Consider the following 25,848-nt stretch of genomic DNA (forward strand, 5'->3'; position numbering starts at 1 on the left):
TATATGGCATAATTAATTTTAAACTTGACCATTTTATAGGCACATGTGCATATATGTTATTATACTAAATAAAAAGAAGTGGGAAATGCAAAATCACGCTCATTATTTCAACTATCATTTTTTTCATATTTCTTTTTTCACTCATTTTTATTTTTCAAATATAAAGAAAGATTGCTTCAAAAAAATATACATATCAAACTCATTTATTCTATTTTTATTTTTAACTCTTGTATTGCAAGAATTTGCAATTAAACAGTTATTAAAACTGTGCTTACATACATATACACATATGCATACATAATAAACATATTAATGCATAAAATGATTGCACATGGCGAAATTCGAAAAATTGTTTTTTTATAATTCATTAGTAATATTAACAAAAACTATAAGTGCATACTATGCAAAAAAAACTTAATGTGAAATGAGAAGAAAAAAACAAAACAAAAAATTATATGCAAAATATGTACACACATTTTAGAGACTGATAAATCACCCTAAATATATGTATGGCTCATCATTTTTTTTTTCAAATTCAATTTGGTTTTCCATTTTTTCTTCTGAAATTTGCTCTATATATTTTAATTCCTTAAGTATTTCATTCAAATTAAAAATATTTTGTTGTAGATCTCCACGATGATGGGGATTTAAAACATTGTAAGATAAATTATTTAAATTATTTATGACTTTATTTAATTTACTATTAACAGTATTTAATGAATTTGGTATATTAACATTTTTTATTTTTTGACTTAGACTAGAAACATTAATATATTTATGTCTTTCATTAATTTGATCATTTATATTGTTTATGTTATTTTTATTTATATCAGTTTTAATTTTAAATGTGCTTAAATTATTATTTGTATTTGAATTTCGGTTTGAACTTAATGGAGAAATATTATTTATGCTCCCAGTATTGGTAATATAATTATTACCCCCAATTTGGTTACTTCCAATATTGTTACTTCCAAAATTATTATTGAAAATATTATTTGGATTTTGAAATTCCTCTTTTTTAATTATTTTTTCTTTTTTTTCATATTTTTGTCGTAACTTAATTGATAAATCGATTAATATTCTTATATTTTCAACAGGAGGATATTTAAATAATCTTTTTAAGCAAGAGTTTTCATCATTTTCGAGTAAAAATGTTTTAATAAATAAAACCATAGATATAGAAAAATAATCTATTAAAGGAAAAACTTCTGAAGTCATGTGTGCGATTTCTATTATGTCTCCTTTGAAATCAAACTCAAACCCATTTTTCCAATTTTTTGCATAACAATCTAAAAAAAAGAAATGGAATACGTATAGAAATGAAAAAAGAGAGAAGCAATCACTAAGAAAGTTCATATATATATGTAGACAAGTATATAAAAACAGCAAATAAATACATTCCCATATATTGTAAACCACCAAAATGATATTAGATGGGGAAAAATAAAATATGACAATAATTTACCTGAGAAAAAAATATCCCATAAAATGATGGTATCGTCTATTGGAAATTCTCTACAATAAAAGAGACGGACCCATCGAAGCAAAAATATTTGTGGCTCAATACTTAAAGATATTAAATGGTTATATAATTGTTTATCCAAATTTTTTAATAATTTATGGAATATATATGTGCATTTTTGTAATAATACAGTTTTACATGAATTTTTTGATAATTGTGTTTTTTTGTCTTCTCTCGATGAAAATAAATATTTTAATCCCATATTCATAAAATGATCAAATATTATATATGTGTCTGATTCAACCTCATCATTTTTAAACAATGTAAGATATTCTTTATAATACTTTTTATTATCACAACTATTTGATATATCATTTTGCATAATTTGTTCACGATAATTAACAATAAAAAATATAGCAACTATTTCATTCATACCTTGCTTATATGATATTGATGGATTTTTCTTTGCCCATATAAATAATATTTTATTTAATATATCTCTTATTTTTTCATCTTGGAATATTTTTTTTTCAGAATATGTTCTTAAAATATCTTGTTTTATTTCATTATTTAATTCTTGATTTTTTTGTTTTAAAGTCCATGGATTTTTATCATCAGACGATAGTGGGTGAAAAATTCGAGGATCTAATTTTTGAATATCTAAATTAATTTGTTTAGTTATATATTCATCTTTATCACGTTTATATAAATTTCGTTTTTTTTCTATTTCTTTTGTTAATTCTTCTAAATTATTATATTTATATATACCCAATAAAAGAGGCCAATAAACCCTTCGTAAAGGTGGGATGATTTTGGAACTATCATCTAATATATTATTTGCTAATAATAATATAAAATTATTTTTATTATACACATCATTATTTTCAACACTGCTACTTAAATAATCACTTTTATTATTATCTGTACTATCTTCACAATTTAATATATCATTTTCATTTAAAGGAAATTTTTTTAAAAAGTCATCAAAATGTATACCTTGTAAATCTTCTAAAAAATTATCTGCATGCATTGTCTTAAATATATTTATCACACAACAATCATTTTTTCTTTATACACAAATTGCAAGTTTTTATTGCCGGGTAATCTTTTAGGGCTTAATATTTTTATATGTATTTCCTTTATTTTTGCAGTATCTCTTCTTTTTCTTTTTTCAGGAAAATAATAGATATTCAAAAAATTATAATGCGGAAATATATATATATATATATATATATATATATATATGCAAGTGCTTATAATATCGTTAAAATAAATTACTTTTAATAAAAAAAAGAACACAAAATAATAAAATGCTTAATATATAATTATTACTTATTTTTCTCACAATTCTTCAAAACTGGAGTTTATAAATATTACTAGTTTAATTTGTTACCGTTATGTTCAAATAAAAACAGAAATAGCAGAGGATATCATAACAATAATAGCAATAATAATAATAGTAATTGTGGCAATAATAAAAAATATATATTATATAAATATATTAATATGGAAATAATATTTTTTATTTATTTTTTTTAGAGGTGCACACAATAAAAAAAAGGTAGTAAAATATGTTAGGTGTTTAAATAAAACATTGTGTAAAATGACTTATGATGATATTTCTTATTGTCTAGATAGTTTTATTTTTTATGTAAAACTATTTTATAAAATTCTATTTTGTTTAACCAATTTCTTATTGTTTAATAAAGAGGCGTGGCTTTTTCTTTATGTGTATATAAATAAATAAATATTTACATGTTCATATAATGATATTTAATTGCGCTCAAAGAAATCGAATAATAAACATTAATATAATTATCTCATATTTTATGATTTTCTCTAGTTCATATTTTCAATTATTTGTATAAGAAATAGCTAAAATAAAACATGGAATAGTTACCATTGTTTTATACATGTTAATGTACTAACAACGAAAAACAAATAATACACTTTATTAATTTTTTTTTAATATACACATCTTCTCTATATTTTTTATCTCATATATTACCATTTACTTATTTTTTTTGTTTTTGTGAAACATGTTTTTAGCATTAGTATATATAATACATACATTTTTTGTATGAACAGCCATAATAAAAAAATTATTATTCTATGCATTTCTCTTTTATTTTAAAAAGCATACTAAAAAATTCCTTTGGGCTTGTACATATTTTATATTATATACATATAATCATAAGGAAATATACCAAAGGAACAACATATATATTCTTTTAAAAAACTGCTTGACATTTTATACACACAACTTTCGGAGTATAGATCTGTTATATTGCAAAAACAAAATTTGTGTATTAAAAAGTCATAATTGTGAATTTAATTTATTTTTCTTTTCTCTCCAACTTTCATTTTTTAAGAGTTCATTTTATTAATTACATAACACATTAACTTATTTCCAATTCTCCAATTTAAATTTTCATATAGACATTTCAAAAAACAAAATAACGTTTCAAGTATATTTGGACCCAAATAATAACAACAATATATATGTGTTTTTTTTTTAATTTTTATTACATTTTTAAGAAAGAACACGGAATGAATAAAAAAATGAAATATTTAATATGCAAAACAACTAAACAACAAAATACATACATATCACCTTAAATTTTAAAACGAAAATATGAAACAGTTAATGATAAAGATATTAAGAATAAAATAAACAAAATGTATAAAAATATTTAAATAAATTGACATAAAATAATATTGGAAAATAGAAATAAAATGAATTTCCATGGATATTTTTTTTTAGCATAACCCAATTATTTTGCAACAAAAAAACTAAGATTAAAGTAAATCACACAAACAATTGATACTAAAGGGATAATAATGTTTTGTAATTTAAATGCAATATACAAAGCTGTTTGGTTGTATTTTATTAAATTTAGGAATAAAAACGCAATTTTTTATTGTAAATATAATACTTTTGTGATTGTAATATATTTTTTATTTTTCATTTATTTTACATTATCAAGATAATATCTTTATTATAATTGTTCATTTTATATTTTTTGATAATTAAATTGGTACTAGTAAAAATATCTTAAATACTATTTTTTTATACACACGCAATAAATATACAAAAATGCATATTAACCAAAAAAAGTACAGCTTTAAATATATGTAATATTATAGATAAATTCGATTTCATAATAATATATTATATATTTTATAAAACGTTTAAAAAACATATTTTCCGTGAAAAAAAATACATATTTTTTTTTATAAAAATATATAATTATGAATTTTTTTTTTGTCAATTGTAAATATATACTAAAAATAGCCTTATATTACCCCCAATTTATTTATTTATTATATGTATCCATTTAGTTAATATATTTGTGTATATATATTTTTTATAAGTATATTATGTATGAGCATGTTTATGTATTATGTACTGGTGGATGTCATGTATTCATAAATATTATAAATTTTAAATACAATTAACAATTTATTGATTTAAATTAATTTTGATTTTAAAGATACCGCAAAAAGCGGGGAAAATATATATTTATTCTTTATACACAATTTGATTAAAATGAAAAATGATAAAAAATTAAATTTGTATGAAATATTAGGTGTCGAGAAAAAGGCAAATGCAAAAGAAATAGCTAAAGCATACAGAATATTAGCTCTGACTTACCATCCCGACAAATTTTTATCACATAATAAAAAGTTAAATAATAAAGGAAATAAAAATAAAGAAAATGAAGGTAATGAAAATAAGAATGATGAGGATGAACCATTAACATTGGAAAGATGCAAAGAAATGTTTTTGCAAATACAAAAAGCATATGATATATTAAAAGATCCTGAAAAAAGACAAAACTATGATGATTTTGGATTGGAAGAAGATTTTGATGAATTCAAAAATTATCTTGATCCGAAATTATTTCATTCTAGAATCAAAGTTGAAGACATACTAAAATATGAGCAGAAATATAAAAATAGCCAAGATGAAAAAGATGATTTAATTCAATTTTATAATAAATTCAATGGTAATATTAAGCACATTCTTGAATACATTCCATTTAGTGATGCATCTGATTTGGATAGATTTCTAAATATATTTGAGGATCTTTTTAAAGATAAAAAAATAGAAAAAACAAAAGATTATGAAAAGTCATTAAAAAATATAAATAATATTATTAAAGCATATGAAAATATTGTTAAAAAAGATAATATCCGGGGTGGTAATAAAAAAACGAAAAAAAGAAAAACAGAAGAACCTATTGATGATCTAGTTCTAGCTATTAGAAATAATGAAGCAAGAAGGAATCAAAAAATAAACTCACTTTTAACTAGTATCGAAATAGAATATTCTAAAAAAAATCCTAAAAAAAAAAAAGTTAAACCTCCAACAGAAGAAGAATTAAAAGAAATAAGCAAAAGACTCGAAGAAAATAAAAAGCGTAGTATCGAAATGAGAAAGTTAAAAGGATTATAACTATTATCCTGTGACTTCACACGTATATATATATGAGTATGTGATGTATTTTATAGGTATGTACAATGCTATAATGGCATATGTGTATTTATTCACTTTTTTTTAATTTGTAAATCATTATTTAATTATCAAACATTTTTGATGTTTTTTCCGGGAAATATTCGAAGAAGCGCTTGCATATTTATGAAATTATTTTGAAGTATGATGTTAAAACTAATAATAAACAAATTTTTTAAATATAAAAAAATAAAATAAGAAAAAAAGTTCAAATAAATCTATGCACCTTTTAAAAAATTATATAAGTATCATATATCAAATATTTTCTCATAAATAATAGGTAAACCAAATATAGAGAAAGAATAATTATTGTCTTAAGTGTGTAATTATTTTTCTTTATATTTTTACGAATTTTGTGAAATTTTACTCGCTATATAGCATAGGCCCATATATTTTCCAACAAGTATATTAAAGGTTTGACTACGAATTTTAGAATAGTCTGAAAATATGAAAAAAAAAATTAAATAAAATGTGCGAATGCTTTCCTATTATCTCCAATTTTTTTTTTCATTCTGTATATTTTCTCTTTTTTTTCGCTTTTTTGGAGAAAAGCTATCAATTTATAGTTTTTCGTCTTTTCGCACGTATCGAATATATATGTATATATATTTATATAGAAATGTAAAGACTAATAATTTTAGGGAAAATAAAAAAAAAATCAAAATATAATCCTGCACATATCAATCTATATCCAACTAATTCAATGAATATGTGTACCGCATTAAGAATTGTAACAAACTTTTAATTAAAAAAATAAACCTTTTGATATATATTGTTTTTTTTTCTTTGTATATATAATTCCCATTAATTTTAAAAAATACAATGAATAAAAGTGAAGAAAATGAACAAACTAAAAAAAGTTCTGCCTACAAAACCAACAAAAAAAAATTGTGTAAAAATATAATGAATGAGGAATATCCTTTTTATGTAAATTATGATATACTTGTAAAAAATTATAAAAATGAAAAAAATTATATTGATCTAAACCTTGAAATTAATTATAATTTAGAAGAAATAGAAGAAAACAACGAAAATATAAAAAAGTGTATATTTATACCTAATTCGAAAAATAAGGATAATTTGTGGGATCGAAAATCTAGATCAAAAAATGAAAAAATAAATAACCAGCATGAAACTAATTACAATATAGACTCTAAAAATAATTTTATTTCAACAAAGTACAAAAAAAAAAGCAGCAACCCAAATTGTGAAAATAGAGAAAGTGGTAGAACCAACCATACAAATCGTAGTGTAAGCTCTGGAGAAGAAGGGAAAGCAAATAGCGATAAAAACAAAAGTGAAGATAACATAAAAAATAAAAATAACCATGAATCTTATTCTTCTGATTCAAATGATACCTATTGCTCAGAATTATCTGAAAATTACTCCGAAATTGAGAAAAAAAGTATGAACTTTTCTCAAAGAATTACATATGATGATATAATACTCAACAAGATAAATCTATATGATACAACACTTGATTTAAATAGTTACATGAATAATAAAAATAAAAACAAAGATAAAAATGATGCTGACCATATATCTTATGGAGTAAACAAACTAAAACGCGTAATATCGAATAGCTCTTCTTTATTATTTGCTGATAATAATACTGAAAACTTTGACTACACACATAATAAAATTTCTAGCAATAATGACAATAGAAGTGATCGCAATAATACTGAGCTTTACTCGTCAAATATTTTTTCGAAGCACCATAAATATGCGTTTCTGGATAAATTATATTGTTCTAAGGAGGAAGAAGTTAGATATTGCATGATTTAAAGCATTGTGGTTGTAGTGTAGCTATAATCGTATATATATTAAGTAAATACTTTCCGTCTATAAAAAGGGGAGAGTACAAATATGTATACATATACATATATGCATTTCTCATAGACATTGAATGCTTTAATACGATCATTATCACCATTTTGATCAATCTTGATGATGTTTTATTTCTCTCAATTTTTGTAGCGAAACAAACTTAATAATCCGGTCATCGAATTAGCAAGAGAAAGGAGTTCACCTATACACCTCCAATTTAATAAAAATGATAAAATATTAAATAGAAGAAAAAGTGAAGATGATATATTAAATAAATATGAAAAAATAATAAAAATAATGAAATATTTAAGAAGGATAAAAACTCGACATCCAGAAATTGAAACTATTGTTTCTATTTTGTCTAATAATATTAAAAATGTCACGTTTAACTGTGAGAAAATGTTTTCATCAAGACGCGAGCTAAATGACTTCTTAAAAAAAATATACATTTATCAAATTTTTATACTAAAAAGTATGTACTGATAAATATATAAGATTGAATTTCTCCATATATACATTATGCCCACACATATATCCACTTGTCTATGTATATGTTTACTTTTACAGAAGTGGTTTTTAAAAATAACTATTCCCCAAAAAATAATTACAGCAAAAAATGCAATAGCAAAAACCCTTCAATGCAAAGCGTATCATTTGTAAATATCAATAAATCCCATCTAAGGTTACTACTCATATAAAAAAGCTAAAAATGTGTTTAGAAATATGGTGAAGACACATAACTGCTTTATTTTATTTTCTTCCTCACCAAGGGGGAGAAAATTAATCGAAAGCGCGCCACTAAATATGTGCATATGTACATTAATAATTCCTAAAAATTTTCATATTTTCATTTAAATTTTTTTTTTAGAGACTATTCAGAAATCCCCGATGACACAAAGAGAGATTCTAATTACTTACTCTACTATCTAAGCAAAAATCGTTCCTTTAATATACCAAATAACCTTTTATATGAAAATTCGAATGTAAATAAAGATCATATTAATAGAAATAGGCAAAATGGTGTTGATACGTTAGGCAATATACACAAATATATAGATCTAAAAAGTACAAAAAATATAGAAAACAGAACATATTATGCATTCAAAAATGAAAAAGATAGAAAAAACGACAAAAATAAAAAATATAATAATAAAAGTAGTGATAATTCTGACGAAGAAAAAAATCAAAATTATGAACGATATGATAATAAAATAAAGGAAAAAAAAAAAAAAAATCATCGAAACAACGAACATAATATCAATTCTAATAATGCATTAGATAAAATCGAAATGTGCCAAGAGAAAAGAGGCATATTTGTGAAACCAAGAAAGAATCATATATTAAATATAAAAAACGAATTAACCAATACAAGAGAAATATATAACAATGATGATAATAATAGTAATACATTTGTTAATGTCCCATTAAATGAATGCAAGCCAAATACAAATTATTTAAAGCGGATCGACAATGCGGAAGATAGACATGTGATGGATAATGCATACACCAAAGGGGCGCTAGAATGTTCCAATTTAAATATCACACAAAAGCGAGGACAATTTGAAAAAAAATATATAGTTTTAAAAAAGGAACTAAATATGAATGCTCTTAATTTAGAGAATAAATGCGCCCCTATCAGAAAAAATATTTCCGAAAATGAGAGATTTCCAAATAACTCTATCGATAAAGATAAATTAGATAAAAAAACTTACGTGTTATACTATGATGTCAATAAAGAAATAAATACCATATCTAATAGGAATTCTGTTACGAATGCATTGAAAACAACCCTTTTAAATAGTATAAAATATATATTGATATATATGCATATGCTTACATATATATAACTATGCAAAAAATAATGATAATGATATTACCTAATGTTATTTATGATAAAATATCTATATTTTTAATATAGGAAAAATTATGTGTTTACATAATTTAGTAATGAATTTTGGCATTTCTATTTTATTTTTAGAACCCCAAAATTTTGCAGCCCTTCAGAATTTCTTATTTAAAATTGAAGTGGAGCTAGTCGAATATAAGCATTTTATTTTGTTAATAACTAAAAATGTTAAAAAACTGAGTCTAGAAGCTTTATACGGATTAAATGATTTTTCTGTTTTTGAAAAGGTGTGAAATGCTATTTTTGTTTTGTATGCAAACTATATGTATTTGCATTATTGTCTGGCATTTTATTCACAATATTACATATTCATACTCATAGGTATATGGGAAAAAAATCGCTCCGAGATTTTTAGTTTCCCAAAAAGTAAAAATGTTTTACAAATATGATATATTTTATCAAAGATTTAAGGAACTTGAGAATGTTCGAGCGTTCAGTGGAATTACTGATGCAGTAGAATTAATATAAAGGAAATAGTATAATGTAAGCACATGCTTTATTTATTGCATATGTATTCATTTTCATTTTATTAAAATATATGCATATAAATGTGATTTTTTTTGTGAGGATGATTTCTATGCATATTATATATATAAAGAGAAAGAATATTCCAGATATATTTAGTAAGTTTCATCCATAATGGTTTCCCCAAAGACGATAGTATAAATAATGATATATGATATATAAACGTATGTACTTATTTGTACGATATTTCTTAATTTCGGAAGAATTATTATTTTCGATTTTCATCCCAATTATATGATCAATTTTTGTATGATTATACATTTTGGGAAATTATAAATATTTTCTTTTCCCTGCCACACCCCTTAAAAAAATACACGATATGGATATGAAAATTAACAAAAACATACAGCTTAAGATACTTTCATATATTATATGGAGAAAAAAGAGATATATGTGCGTTGTGTCCAATAACAAATATATAAACAGGGAATTCTCATTTATTTAACCCATGCAATAATAAATTGCTTTTCAAAACAGCATGCTAAAATTGTACTATATATAATGGAATATTATTCTCACCTTTTTTTTAAAAGACAATATATTTTTGAATGCTTAATTTTTTTTATTTTCCTCTTTTATATTATATTTTGTTTTTGTAATTTTTTTTTAAGTTTATTTTGGCTAATTGACACCTAATAATTATTACTTGTGCATGAAAAAAATGTAATAATTAAATATAGCCATTTTAAATATTAGTTTATTTTTAAATTAAATATTAAGTGGCTACATAACAAATTTAAGTCTTTTAAAAATGGCTACCTAAAAAAACATTAATAAATAAATTAAATAACAAAATCAGGAAAATATAAAGAAAATTTTAATCGAAATTTTATTTTTAATGAATAAATTTTTTTTAAAAAGCACACCTATTTATATTATATTGTAATAAAAAAATTATATATAATAAAATAACATCGTTCCGTTAAAGTTCACACACAATACACTTCTATAACTTTCACACTTTTTTTATTTATAGATTATTATTTTCCTATTTTTTGTATGTTGTGTATACAAAAAAAAATTAATAATTATTGCGCAACATCAATAATATAATAAATAGAAAATAAATAAAAATATATGAAAATTATAAAACTTAATTATCATAAATATTCAATGAAACTTTTTCATTTATTTTTTGTCTTTATGGGGTAGATAATTGATTACACATTTATGAAAATTATTTTTTGAATTAATAATATTTTTTCGTACTTTTAATCTTTATATTTTGTTTTTCGTTTTTTTATAAAATTAATGTTCTTAACTTTATCATTATATCGCATCATTTGAATAACTTAAAAACATAAAATGTAATTAATATTAAGAAAAATTAATTCTTTAACATTTATTTATCCTTTAAAAATATGGGTAACATAAGCTAATTATATATATGCACATATATGAATGGATATAGGCAATGTGAAATGAAAAAATTACCTAATGAAAATTTTAATGATAAAATAAATAAGCAATTCTATTAATATACCAAAACTTGACGATAAAAATAGGAGAATAGCCATTTATAAGCGAACCTATTTGAAGATTTTTAAAAATAGCACGAAGAATAATTCAAGTAAAAAAATAAAAATCATTAATTAAAAAAATAGTTTTAGAGAATGCAAATATAATACAAACAGGAATAAATTAAAACGAACAAATTTGCAAACAAGACGATAAATAAACTCCCTTGTAGATGTACAGTGGCGATTCGTAAATATCTTTTATTAATAATATTTTAAATGAGGCCAATTATATAGACAACATGAGTACTAATGGATCGACTGTAAATGATCTATATATTAATAAAGTAAATAACGAAGAGAAAATAATAAATAGACAAAGCAGTTCTTTGGCTGAAAATATTATGAAATGTAATGACGATCAATTAAAAGTGGCATGCTCGAAAAATAAAAAGGATCATAAAATTTCACGTATAGAAACATTTTCTCATAAATATTATGAAAGAGAACATATAAAAATACGGAAAGATTATTATACTATTAAAAGTGATGCTACAGTAACATCCATGAATAGCAACATAAATAGAGAGAATTGTGCCAACCAAGGCACTAGTGACGAATGGGTGAATGATCACGAAAATAATAACACTGTTAGTAATCATGACTATAACAATAAAATCGAGTATGGTGATACAATACATTATAGCAGCATATCCAGTGAAGCTATTAACAATACATTTAGTGATATTGATGAGGATATATATAATGATAATAATAATGAAAAAGAAAATGAGATGCATAGCACCAAAATCGATTGTATATTAAATCAAACCAAGGAAAACGAAGATAAAAATATAATAAAATTCACGGAAGAAAATAATTTATGTAATAATACCACCATAAACAAAACATGCTCTAATATCGATGAACAAAGCATACAAAATACCGAGCCGGATAATGGGGTAACGAAAAAGGGGGATGATTCAGAAGGAGAAAGCTGGATTGAAATTGGAAAATCTTTCAACTTTTGGGATGCACTAACAAATAATTTTAAAAATATATTTTTACCAAAAAGGGAGGACGCTAATATAGATGGAAATGTCTCTGATAAGAATGACAAGGAAGTCAAAGAAACAGAAATATATAAAAAAGTAAAGAAAAACCTAAATAAAGTAGATAAAATAAATGAGGTAGACAAAATGAATGAAATATGCACAAATAAAGGAAACCACCGCAATGGGAATTCATTTCCATTATCTACAGATTCTTATGTAAAATGTTTAAATTATTTAACTTTAGAAAAAATATTAGAATTTGAATTAATAAATAAATTAACGAGCAATGTAATAAATAATAGAATAAATGTATTTACATATATTAAGAGATTAAATCTAGATGAAAAATGGGCTAAATTGCCAATATATAAAAGACAATATTATTTGCATCAAATGAAAAATGTTAAGCATCTAAATACATCCGATAAAATATACTCACCAAATGGTATATACATACATGAAGTAGCAGCAATTATATTTCAAAATGTATCAAATTTAAAAACATTAGAATTATTATCACCTGAATATTTTATGAGTGATAATACACCTATACATGAACCATTTGCATTATGTCCATGCGTATTTGCAAAATTAGAAAAATTAACGATTATTGGTTGTCAAACATTAGAATGGTTACATATATTTCGTAATTGTTCATTCCCATTATTAAAAAAATTTGAAGTATGCTATTATCCTTTACACCACGATCATTGGACATGGAAATTTGTATTTGATTTTACAGCATTAGGGTTAAAAGGATTATATAATATACTATATACAATGGAGAATTTACAAAAATTAACCATAGGATTTGATGTATTATTTGATAATATAGATGGTTATATATTTAATCCTTTAGAAAGCCATAGAAATATATTACAAGAAAATAATATTCCGAATAATAATATTAGATATAGTAATACATTATCTGTTCCGGTAGCTAATGGGAATCCGTCTAGAAAATATAAAAGTTATAGAGGTAAATTATGTGAAGAAGATTTTAGTGATATTTTTACTATTGCTTATTATGTATCTGGTAAATCTGGAAAATTAAAAAGAGTTATGATAAAATATAGAGATTCAAATGATAAATATGATGATGATTATGCTGAAAATGAAGATACGATTAATGAAATTATTTCAGAAGCTACAAATACCGCTTCTTCTTATTATAACTATGTTTTTAATTGGTTTCGATCATCCGATGATTCAACTTCAAGAAATTCTATAAATTAAAAAAAAAATAGAGAATAATTCATTTCTCCATTTTAGAAATATCGTGATAATATGTACGAATTTATTTTTAAGAGGATGCATAAAATATTAACATTTTTCATAGAGTCAAAACTGGGATGATCCCATGATTTAGCGATATATGTCTATGAAATTTTATAAAATAGGAACTTTCATGTGACACGCACACTTATGTAATTAAAATTTTGGATGACTATAAAATTATAATATACCAAATTTACTCTTGTATTAATAAACACAAACCGAAAGAAGATCTAAACACATTCACATTGCAATATATATGTGTGTGAATATTTTTCCGGAAAAATTTAAATACTTTAATATTTCAAGAAAGTGATTTTTGCTTTGCCATTTTACATAACTGTGAAACATTTGAGTTTGCATTTTTTTACATATTTTTTGATAGATGGCGCATGTATATTTTTAAATAGCATGTGAATATATTCATTTTATATAGATTCTTCCATTTTATCCGTATATTTTGCAAAGACATGTTGTACTCTGATTTTTGCTAGCATATTTCATTAGGAGCTAATTTATTTCCTTCAAAATTTGCATAAAAGTTTTATCTTCCATGTTTTGTGTGTGCATGAAATGACATATGTATGTATAATATTAATTAGTCTTTTTCGTTTCTTCCTTTTTATTATTTTTTTTGTTAATGTAAAATATTATTCTACATATAATATGACGTTAATAAAAATTTCAAATATTTTTAAAATTTTAACTAGATATATTTGTTCTGTTTTTTTCCTTTTTCATACTATATGGGGATACTAAATACAGTAAAATTGTGGAACATGGAAACTAGAGGATTTTTTTTGCGGTCCTTGTAAATTAATTAATACGCAGACATGTGTATATATGCATATTGTTTTATTTACTTACATTTTTTCTCTTTTTTTTGTATACTTTGTGTTATTTCGCACTCAATTTGCATAAATTATCTCAATTTTATGTTATTCAATTTAAAACATAATTTTGAAATGATGTCTATATAAAACGTTTAATTAAATTTCTTTTACAATTTTTTTAATTATAATAAAAAAAATGTTTAAGAGAAAAAAAAAAAAAAATCAAAAATGTTAAAACATCAGACGTTAGTACAAAAGGTTTTAATTAGGTGAATATTCAAATAAAATACATGCACATATATAGTATATATTTTTATAATATTTATGTGAATATTAAAAAAAAAAGTAGACATGCTTTAAGTAAATGCCAAACACACACAAGTGTTGACAATTATTGAAATGTTTTTATATGAAAAAAAAATATAAAAAACAGCATACCAATATATCAATAACGATATAATTAGCGTAATATGAGAATAGTAAACTCCGTTATCCTCCCTAAATAACTGCAGGTATTTTTCCCAATTCAAATGGAGAAGCTAGCAATTGATTTATATTTTGAGGGATTTCGGAGGAATTTCTAAATTTAATTTTTTCAACGTGTAATAAGGGATAATATATACTTAGATCGAAATCTTTTTCATTTATTTTGTTAGTGTCAATATTTTTTAAAACTGTAAAATTGTTCGAAATATTTTTTGAAAAAATTTTATCAAATAATTGGCTATCAACATCAAATCTTTCGCCCTTTTTGCACTCTTCAATTGCTTTCAAATAAAATGATGCATTATTAAATAATTGAGAAGTTGGGAATGTATATATAGTTGATCTATTTTCATTATAACTATTTAAATTCTGATTATTTATTTGTTCTAAAGATTTAATAAAATTTTCATTAAAAAATTTTATTTTTTTTGTTTTGTCGATTTGAATATAATTTTTTTCAAACATAATTTCATTTTCATTAGTAAATAAAATTCCATTATTTTTATTTTCCATATCCTTTGTATTGTTTTTCATATTATTATTCATTTCTTGTATTTCCAAATTAGCTGTGTTGTTGGTATAGTGCGAATTACTGTCAGGGTTGCTTGGTTGAATTACTTGATTTCTAAAATCGACATTATTAAAATTATAATTTTGTTCCATTGGATTTTTATTATTATCATGCACTATACCACTATTGAGAATATTGTTATGAGAACCAAGCAAATTGAAATTATTTAAACCAAAATTGCCTGCATTGTTCACATTATTATTTTGTAGTATATTTTGATAATGTTGCATATTTCCTACATTATTATTTATAAATTTATTATTCATGTTTAGATCCGATTGACTACTAAATTGGGGATAATTAATTATATTTGGATTTTTTCCACCAATATCATATATATTATAGGCAGTATTCATATTGTTAAAACTCCCAACATTCATAGTATTATCTCCAGAATTTAAATGCGGTTGCATGTTATAAGATGAATTATTTATACCAGAAATACTAGAATTATTTTCTCCAATATTAAAATTTCCTACAACGGAACTATTACCATTCATATTATAATTCATATATGGAATATTATTCATTTTATTATTTTGTACATTCATCATAAAATTCATATTTTTTGCCATAGGATCATTATAGTTACAAGGATTTATCACATTTTGAGGAATTACTCTAGAATCACAATTGTAATTTACATAATTATTATTTTGATTATTTAATGGATTAATATTATTATTAGGCGCCGAATTTTCTATGCCCGCATAATTTATATTATTTCCATAATTCATGTTATTTGAATTTCTAAAAAGTGATTTTCCTTCTTTTATTCGATTTCCAAATATTGATTTGTCTTTACCTACAAAATCATTAAATCTGAAATTTGACGTTTGATTGGGTCTATTAAATTTGGATTCACCTATAATATTATTATTTGCAAAAAGGGGTGTGTTTTTTGGTTTATTTCCAAAAATTGAAACGTTTTGCTTAATTTGTGTAAATAATGGTTTTTGATTTGGAAAATTTATATTGTCATTTTTGTTTGAAAAATATAAATTATTTTGGTTTTGGCTATTATTCATATTTGGCATATTATTCATGCTATTACCAAAAATATCATTGTTATAGTTATTCATATTTTTATTCATAAAATCATTTCCATACATATTATTAACAAGCCCATTATTGTAGCCCCCTTGCATAATATTCCCAGGATTTTGATAAAAATTTTCATTATTATTCTCATAAGGATTCCTATTATTATTTTGGTAAGAATTCAGCTGATTTATCCCTTCGTTAAAGCCATTGTTAGGAAACATTTTTTTAAGTTTTTTTTAAATATGTATATATATATATATATATATATTCCTTATATTAATTTTTAAACAAATACTTTATTCAATTATGTAAAAATGCGGCTTTCAAAAAACTATTATATTCCCCCAGCGTGTTTTATACAATTTTTACATAACTCAAAAAAAAACGAACAAGATATTTTCTCTTTAAACAAATGGGGATTTTTTTGAATTAAAATTGTAATATTATTATTTATGTATTAATATATTTACATTTATAACATACAAATTTATACATGCGTATTTCCCCTTTTCGTTTAATCCTCTACAAGTGGAGAATTTTGTAAAACATGAATATTCATTATATATATAGCGATAAAATTAAAACATTTTTATAATACTTGATATTGTTTAAATAATTTTTATCTTTTTATTGAAAATATATTATATTTCCTTTTTTATTATTTTAAAAAAATTACCTATATAAATAAACTTTTTTCACAAACATAATCTTTTATTTTATCAATTTTTTTTCTTTGCACAATATAGAAAATTATATTTTTATACAATTATACAAACTATAAAAATGATGAGTATTTAGAAGAATGCTAAAATAGTTTCCCATTTATAAAAAATGCATATTTTTGTTACGTTTTAATGAAAATATTTCAACTAAAACATAAAGAAAACTAGTTTGTGGAAATTTATAAATATGAAGTTAACTTGAATTATGCAATTAAGGCTATATGCATGTTTTTTTTAATGCCAAAATGAGATATATTTTTTATATTTTAAAATTAGTATAATTGAATATAATTGTAATATGAAAAGCGAAAAGACAAAAATATATATTGTTTTAAACACTACAAATATAAATACGAATTTATATACACATTAAAATGTCACATATTTATAGGTTTGTGTGTGTATTCACACATACTAATTCCTACATTATGTTTACTGGTTTAAAACGATTATAGACAATTTGCCTCATTTAAGATATTGAAAACAGGTTTAACTACTAACAAATAATAATCGTATAAAACTAGTTGGACAATATCCACAATATATGTAAATGTATTTATTTCATTGCTATATTTTGTTTGCATATTATCATTTAGGTAGCGTTCTTTTCTTTTTATTAATTTAACTTTTATGGTATATCATAATGATTTTTTTGTTAATTATATTCTTATCTTATGTGCAAATTTGTGCATATAACATGCATACATTATAATAAGGTTTCTTCATTTTTTTCTCGCATTTTCATTAAATAGTACCCAGCTGTTTCTTCATCTTCTATATTATAAAATAATAAAGTTAAGTTAATATTTTTTTCAATTTCCTCTACTAATTTCTGAGCGGCTTCTTTTATGTTATCAAGTTGTGAGGATGTCGAAGCTAAAAGCCCCCCCTTGCCAGTTGATGCTACTTTGCTTAACAAAAGAGAAGTGCCTTTTGCGGCTGCTAGAGAGCCTCCTGTTTTGGCAAACGAAAGCTGAGCTATTCCTGATTTCCAAAGTAATGGAAATGTGGTTGATAATAAAAGAGGAATCTCTATAGTCATCTTTAAAATGGTATTTGTTAATTTTAGTTACCGAATTTATATATTATAATATATGTATATACTGTGTAAATATATATACTATGCAAATACTAGGTGTACATATATATATGTATGTATGAAAGTTTAAAGTGAGAAATCCTTAAGCAACATTCAAACGAAAGAACATTAGTATAATCGATTTTCTTAAAGATTATTTGGTTTAATAAAAATAAAAAGGAAATATTCCTGAAATGTCTTATTCAAAATGGTTTATATATTTTTTTAATTTAATAATTATGTTTATATGATAAAATTGAAAAAAATAATAAAAATTAATATTCAAGTAAAAGAATTAATAAATTAATGGGTAGCTTATTAAAAAAAAAAAAAAAAAAAAAAAAAAGTTAGCTATATATATAGTAAGACATTCATCTACAAACATAAAAATGTTTATTATTTTGGTATGATAATTTTTGATATTACTTTAATATTTTTGTTTTGTTTGTTAATTTGATATGTTGTTTAATATATCGAAAATAACGCAAAAAAGAGAAATTTGAAGGGAGAAAGAAAACGGTAATGCTAAAATAAAAAGTAAAATTAATATTTAGCTAACACAATAAAATATTAGCGTCATCATATTTATATATAATAAAATGTCATATTATATGAAATAAACAAAAGTACATTAGATTGTCAATGCAAATATGTATATATGGCGTATCCTATAAACGAACAAGGAAATTGACATTCTTGTAGTATACCACAAACATAATTTTTATATGGAAAAAAATATACATATATATATACGTATTAAATTTGAGAATTTAAAAGTGTACAAAAATTATATCCTTTATCCCTTCATTTTTGTAAATAAATATATGTAAATTATTCTAAAATTATTCTATATATAACAGTTACGTTTATTTTTTCTTTTATGCATGTATAGGATGGTTTTCAAATAAAAAAAAGTAAAAGAAAAATTGTAAAAAGGTAACTAAACAAATATTTAAAGGCGCTTATACATATGTATATAGCTGCGTAGTTATCAAATTCAATAAATGTCAATATAAATATATAACACATTTTTATTTGTATCAGATAATGCGCACACACATATGTATATAAGTATAATATGTATCAAATGATAAAATAAAATGAAAATTAACTTGTTTAAAAATAAATATACAAAAAACAAGAATATATAAGTACACATGTTTTATGCATACACGGAGAAAAAAAAGAATAAATAAAATATTTAAATCTTTGATAAATGTATATTTGTATGCATGTTTTTTATAAATCCTGGAATAATAATAAGACATATTTAACTATTCTTTGGTATTTCATAATTTTGGTCTAATGATGACTGAATGTTTGATTTTCTCTTAAGCCGTGTTTTATAATAATCTAAATACAGGCGATTGATTTTTCTTTTAAATCGAAGTGCAGCTATAGCTACTTCTTCGCTTCGATGATCCATTAGCTTATAACATATATCAAATATATTTGAATTATGCACATGTTTTAAATTGAAATAAAAATTATTAGTAACATAAATTAAACCTTTTAATAATGTTTTTATATCATTTTCATCTTTTGATTTTTGTAATTGAATTAACTTGGTTAAAAAATTTTCAAATTTTTTTTTTTGTTTTTCTTCATTAATAACTGATAATTCATTTGCTTTAACTTCTTCTTCTTGTGTTTTTAAATTTGTATTCATGTCTTGTTCTTCTTTATTTTTTTGGATTGTTCTATTAATTAAATGTAATAATTCAGGGCATTGCTCAGAAAATATATTATTAATTGATCTTTGTCCATTTTCATCTTTTGTATGTACCGAATTTTCTTTTTTTATCATTTCTATATCAATTGATTCATTATGTAATTTTGAATAATCATCTAATTCTTTTATTCTGTTATTAATTAGTTCAATTTTTTTCTTTTTATCTTTAACTATTATTTTGTTTTCGTACATAGTTATAATCGACTCAATATCAAAGGACTCATCATTTTTCTCTCCGCTTATTTCAGCATCATTATTATTTGGGTTTTTTTTTTTACTTTTTTTTTTGTTTGGTTTATCTTCTTTGCTATTTATATCAGATCGCACGGTATCATTTTCATTTATACTTATATGATCAGTGCAGTTCAATGTATTTGCTTCTTCTCTTTCAATTATTCTATTTTGATAATTTTCATTTTGTTCATTTTTTTTTTTTCTTTTTTTTGATTTATCTTGTTTAATATGATATTTACAATAGTTTCCAAACAAAGGGGTATATAAAATAATTTTACAACTTTCCCCATTTCTTTTTCTGCCTTTACATTTTTCTAACTTATCAACAGATCCTATTAATATTAAATTTTTATTATCATATATTTCGATAATACGAGAATTATAATATTGTGGATCTTTATCTTTTACAAATGGGTTTACTAAAGCTAGTATTGCCCCTTCTTTGACATGCTCGTTTTGTTCACATATTTCGCCTGTTAAAAATATTCTTGTTTGCGTGTCTACTAAATCTGATACATCCCAGAAAATATATTTCTCATTATTATATTTTCGAACTTGATATGGAATATTAACTATAACACATATTATGACAATATCTTGAATTCCTATATTTTTTACATTATCAATGGTATTATCATTTGTATTACTATTCTTTTTATTTTTTATTTCATCATCATATTTAGATATATAATCCTTTAGGTTCATAACTTGCTTGTCTTTAAAAAGTTCTTCACATTTTTCTTTGCTTGTTTCCCATTTGTTTAATTGTAAACAAATATTATTTGCATTTATTTTATCCTTATCTACGAAAATTGGTTGCTCTATATCCATGTGGACCTACACACAAAAAAGGGAAGAAAAAATACAAAAAAAATAAAAGACGGATAATTGAAAATTCGAATATAACGAATGGAGATATAGCTAAAAAGGAATATAAAAATATGATAAAATTAAAAAAAAATTTAGCTTATATTTATATTGTTATATTATCCCCGTCTGTTTATATATATCGATTTAAAATTGCTTTAAACAAATTATTATTTTTTTATTCTATTAAATTTCATACAAGGATATATTTATGTTTCCGTAAATTAGTGATTTGTTTATTATTCACTATATTAATTGCACATATATGATTTGCTCGTTTTTGTCTTTTCATTCATTTTCGCTTTTCAAAAAGCAAAATAAGTATATATCGCATTATATGTAAAGTAATGACATTTATTATTATATATTAAATTACAATAAAAATAATAAAACATATTTACAGTTTATTAGCTTTTCAGTCTCAATTAGAAAAACAAGAAATTATTGAATAATGTAATTTCATATATTTAAGTTTAGCTTGAAAAAATGCATGATGCATAAAATTAAAAAACATATATTTAAAGAGGAAAATATGAGGGGAATTAAATACCTTAAACCTTAATTTAATATGAAATTAAAATAAATAAGAAAAATTGTGTAATCCATAAAAAATATTATTTATATATATTATCAAATTTTTATGTTATCTTATCCTTTAGAAAATAGTGTGAACTTATTTTTTAATATATTTTTACACTTTTTAAATGAGGACAGGTTGCATTAATTGAAAAATATTATATTGCCTTGAGCCACATAGTTGTATATATATATATATTTATTTATTTATTTATTTATTTGTTTGTTTGTTTATTCATTTATGGGTGTGGTGGAGAAAGAAAAGGTGTTAACATTCACAGCCATCATTATATTTTTTATTTTTTTCTTAAATTTTCATTCATCATTATTAATTGTTGTAATTTCGTATTTTTTTGTGTCATGGCTTGGTTCAGTATAATAATTTATTTTTAAAACTTAGGATATGTTTAATGGTTTACTTAAATATATTTGTAGGTTGAAAAAATGAGAGTATAATTATCCTTTCCAATATCTTTAACATTTGTGAAAAAATCAAATATTATATCAATGAATTGAAAAAAAAAACAAAAAAAAAACAAACAAAATTCAAACGTTGCAAAGGCGCAGGCAAAACAACTACCTACATATATTACTGCTCAACAAATCAATGATGTATTAAAAAAAATACATACATATTATAATGAATAAAAAAATGTGATATTGTAGTAGCAAATAAAAAAATAACGTTTTATAATAAATTGAATATAATTTATTTATTTTGTTTTTATTCATTTTTTGTGCTTGAATAAGCCCCTATTTATATATCCATTGTAGATATGAATATATGTTTCGTTATTCTTTCTTTTATTTTTAACGAGTTTGTTTAATATATATAAATTAATGGGTATATTTTATGGGAATATATATATATATAATTTTTTTTTTTTTAATTATATAGAGCATCGCTATAATGTTTTAAATTGCAAATATTTATAAATTTAAAGAAAAAATATATATGTATATATTATCAACATAAAATGAATGATGATGAAATTGTAAACAAACATAGGAGTTTTTTTAATAATAAATCTTATAACCCAAACGAAAAAAAAAATAATGTTAATCATGGAAAAATAAATGGAGAAAAATTCAACTATGCTAATAAAATAACCAAAGGGGAATCATTTGAAGGGAAAAAGATGAGCGAATATAATTATAATTGCCAAAGAAATAAGACCATAATAAATTCAAAATATAGAGACAACCAAATAAATGGAATGGAAAATGGTGGCCAAAAATTATATAATAACAACTATTTGGAAAACTATTTTACTTGTTATAATAATAATGACATTTCCAAGGGTAGTATAAATAATAATGCTGAAAGTGAAAACCAACATGTGTTTTCTAACAAAAATAATATGAATATAAAAAAACGATTGGCAATTTATCCGTCATACAAAAACAATGCATATTTTAATAATAAAACTGGATATGTAAATAAAAATGCGTTGCCAAACGTTCAAAGCGTTTCCTTAAATAATAATAGTAATAATAATAACAATAATCATGCATATATGCAACATAATTTAAAAATGAATGTCAATTTTAATTCGGGTCCAATTCACCCAGATTATTTAATGAGAAAGGAACCCGTAAATTGGAATGGCAATAATATGGTAAATGATCATGATGCAAATAAAAATAAAAACAGAAAAATAGGAGGCAATAATTATGACAGCTTTAGAGAAACAAATAGTAATATTCATAATAATTTCTATGATAATAATTTGCAACAAAATAATAAGATTTATATTCCAAATCAACCAAATAGTATTTCTACTTATAAAAATAACTTAATAAATGATAAGGCCAATTATAAATTAAATGTGAATAACAGTCTAAACATTGGGAACATAAATAACAGTTATTTTATGAACGGAAATAATTATAATAATAATAATAGTTGTGGCTATACAAACAGTCATAATAAAAATGGACACTATACTAATACAATAAATTACATGGGTAATAAAAAAAAAAATCAAAGGGTGCACACACAAAAAAAAAATAATAATTTTTTAAATAATCATACAAGTATAAAGAAAGATATAAAAAACGGTGATAATAATTTGGAAAGCAAGAAAAGTGCAAATAAAAATGAATCAAAAAATATTTATTGCAAATATTGCAATATAGAAGTTAATGAGAAAGAGTTAGAAGAACATAATAAATTAGAACATATTAAATGCCCTATAGATAATTGTGGAGAAATATATAATATAGATTTTTTTGATATTCATTTATTAAGCCATGAAAAAAATGAAAAAAATGAAAATATTTTAGAAAGCAAAGAAGAAATACAAAAATGGATAGAAGAACGAAAAAAAAATTATCCTACAAAAAAAAAAATTATGGACATAAAAAATAATAATAATATAAATTCTGAAACAAAAGAAAAAAAAAATAAAGAAAAAAAAATAACAAGTTTGATTGAAAAATTATTAGTAGAAAAATATTCGTCTGCTATTGGTAGAAATATTTATTATCAAACTCAGTCACAAAGAAAATCTATATTTGTTCCCATATTAAATAAATTAATTGAAAATAATCATAAAAATGTATATGAAAATACTTATTATAGCATTTCAGATAAATACAATAAAAAAAATATAAAATTTAACAAAAGAGTAAAAAAACACAATCTAATTGACTCGTTAAATGTTCATAAAAATGCGCCACTTATATATCAATTAATGAAAAATGATATATATGTGTATGAACAAAAATTAATGCAGTGTATTGAATTTATAGTAAATAATAATTTTTTTGACAATATATTTGATGCTAATCAAGATATTGTTGAGTTATAAAATGCTCATTGATAGCATTTTGCTACAAAACTATTTTTTTTGAATACGTTTATGAAGTTTCCCATACTATATATGTAGAAGCATAATTTTTTTAATTAATGATTTTATTTTTTCTCAATTTGTTTTGTTTATATATTCCAATAACATGCGTATATACACACATTTTTTTTGTATTTTCCAAAATTAATAATACAAAACATTTATTATTTTTATGTTATAAAAAATAAATCACACACCCAACAACTATTATAAGGACTGTTTTATTTTTAAAATTTTTATTACAACAATAAATTTTATTTTTACACTAATATTGTCTATCTTAGGTATTGAAATATTATTTATCAATTAATGATCGAGGTAGTATGTTCATTTTATTTTTATAATTTCTCTATACCTAAATTTATAAACAATATATTTTATTATTATTAATTTAATAGATTTGTAAATTCCAAATAAATAACATGTTTCTAATTTTCTATGAATGTACCAAATAAAAATAATACATATTTATATTTTCAACAACTTCCTATATTCATATTAACTACTTTTTTTTATATACGTTTTGTGAGAATAATACAAACAACATATTTATAAAACTTGTCTTGGCGATTTTATTATAATTCGTTATTTTTTATAACGTTTAAAAAAAAAATATATTAATTTTATCCATTATTAAACATGCATGAACTTTTAAAAATATATTTAATTAGCCATTTCATCAAAAATGTTAAACCAGTATACCTGTTTATTTAATTTGAAAAGTGAACATGTGAAAATAAAATTTGCTGAACAACAGTCTATTTGACTCTTTTCCTTTTATATTTTTGAGCATTTATTAAAAAGATGAACAATATTTCTCATTTTATATT

General features: G+C 22.2%; 8 protein-coding genes across 8 annotated transcripts; 4 read left to right on the top strand and 4 right to left on the bottom strand.

Moving 5' to 3' along the window:
• Window positions 1-492: 492 nt before the first annotated feature.
• On the bottom strand, window positions 493-2,492 carry PBANKA_1336300 (GTPase-activating protein, putative; the record flags this gene model as incomplete). Its single annotated transcript, XM_034566976.1, has 2 exons — window positions 493-1,289; window positions 1,466-2,492. The coding sequence occupies 2 exons, from the start codon at window positions 2,490-2,492 to the stop codon at window positions 493-495; spliced, it is 1,824 nt and encodes a 607-aa protein (XP_034423519.1).
• A 2,520-nt stretch (window positions 2,493-5,012) lies between these two features.
• PBANKA_1336400 (DnaJ protein, putative) lies at window positions 5,013-5,921 on the top strand (the record flags this gene model as incomplete). Its single annotated transcript, XM_034566977.1, has 1 exon — window positions 5,013-5,921. One exon carries the CDS (start codon window positions 5,013-5,015, stop codon window positions 5,919-5,921), a length of 909 nt encoding a protein of 302 aa, XP_034423520.1.
• Window positions 5,922-6,800: 879 nt separating this feature from the next.
• On the top strand, window positions 6,801-10,179 carry PBANKA_1336500 (CKK domain-containing protein, putative; the record flags this gene model as incomplete). The annotated part of the gene is made up of 6 exons (XM_034566978.1): window positions 6,801-7,742; window positions 7,956-8,277; window positions 8,373-8,487; window positions 8,674-9,605; window positions 9,784-9,938; window positions 10,033-10,179. 6 exons carry the CDS (start codon window positions 6,801-6,803, stop codon window positions 10,177-10,179), a joined length of 2,613 nt encoding a protein of 870 aa, XP_034423521.1.
• Window positions 10,180-11,995: 1,816 nt separating this feature from the next.
• PBANKA_1336600 (conserved protein, unknown function) lies at window positions 11,996-13,984 on the top strand (the record flags this gene model as incomplete). The annotated part of the gene is made up of 1 exon (XM_034566979.1): window positions 11,996-13,984. One exon carries the CDS (start codon window positions 11,996-11,998, stop codon window positions 13,982-13,984), a length of 1,989 nt encoding a protein of 662 aa, XP_034423522.1.
• A 1,370-nt stretch (window positions 13,985-15,354) lies between these two features.
• On the bottom strand, window positions 15,355-17,178 carry PBANKA_1336700 (conserved Plasmodium protein, unknown function; the record flags this gene model as incomplete). Its single annotated transcript, XM_034566980.1, has 1 exon — window positions 15,355-17,178. One exon carries the CDS (start codon window positions 17,176-17,178, stop codon window positions 15,355-15,357), a length of 1,824 nt encoding a protein of 607 aa, XP_034423523.1.
• A 1,207-nt stretch (window positions 17,179-18,385) lies between these two features.
• Window positions 18,386-18,721, bottom strand: PBANKA_1336800 (conserved Plasmodium protein, unknown function; the record flags this gene model as incomplete). Its single annotated transcript, XM_034566981.1, has 1 exon — window positions 18,386-18,721. One exon carries the CDS (start codon window positions 18,719-18,721, stop codon window positions 18,386-18,388), a length of 336 nt encoding a protein of 111 aa, XP_034423524.1.
• Window positions 18,722-20,027: 1,306 nt separating this feature from the next.
• Window positions 20,028-21,554, bottom strand: PBANKA_1336900 (conserved Plasmodium protein, unknown function; the record flags this gene model as incomplete). The annotated part of the gene is made up of 1 exon (XM_034566982.1): window positions 20,028-21,554. The coding sequence occupies one exon, from the start codon at window positions 21,552-21,554 to the stop codon at window positions 20,028-20,030; it is 1,527 nt and encodes a 508-aa protein (XP_034423525.1).
• Window positions 21,555-23,143: 1,589 nt separating this feature from the next.
• Window positions 23,144-24,979, top strand: PBANKA_1337000 (conserved Plasmodium protein, unknown function; the record flags this gene model as incomplete). The annotated part of the gene is made up of 1 exon (XM_034566983.1): window positions 23,144-24,979. The coding sequence occupies one exon, from the start codon at window positions 23,144-23,146 to the stop codon at window positions 24,977-24,979; it is 1,836 nt and encodes a 611-aa protein (XP_034423526.1).
• Between the last annotated feature and the right edge of the window lie 869 nt (window positions 24,980-25,848).

The sequence above is a fragment of the Plasmodium berghei genome (genome assembly GCF_900002375.2).
Source record: "Plasmodium berghei ANKA genome assembly, chromosome: 13".
NCBI lineage: Eukaryota > Apicomplexa > Aconoidasida > Haemosporida > Plasmodiidae > Plasmodium > Plasmodium berghei.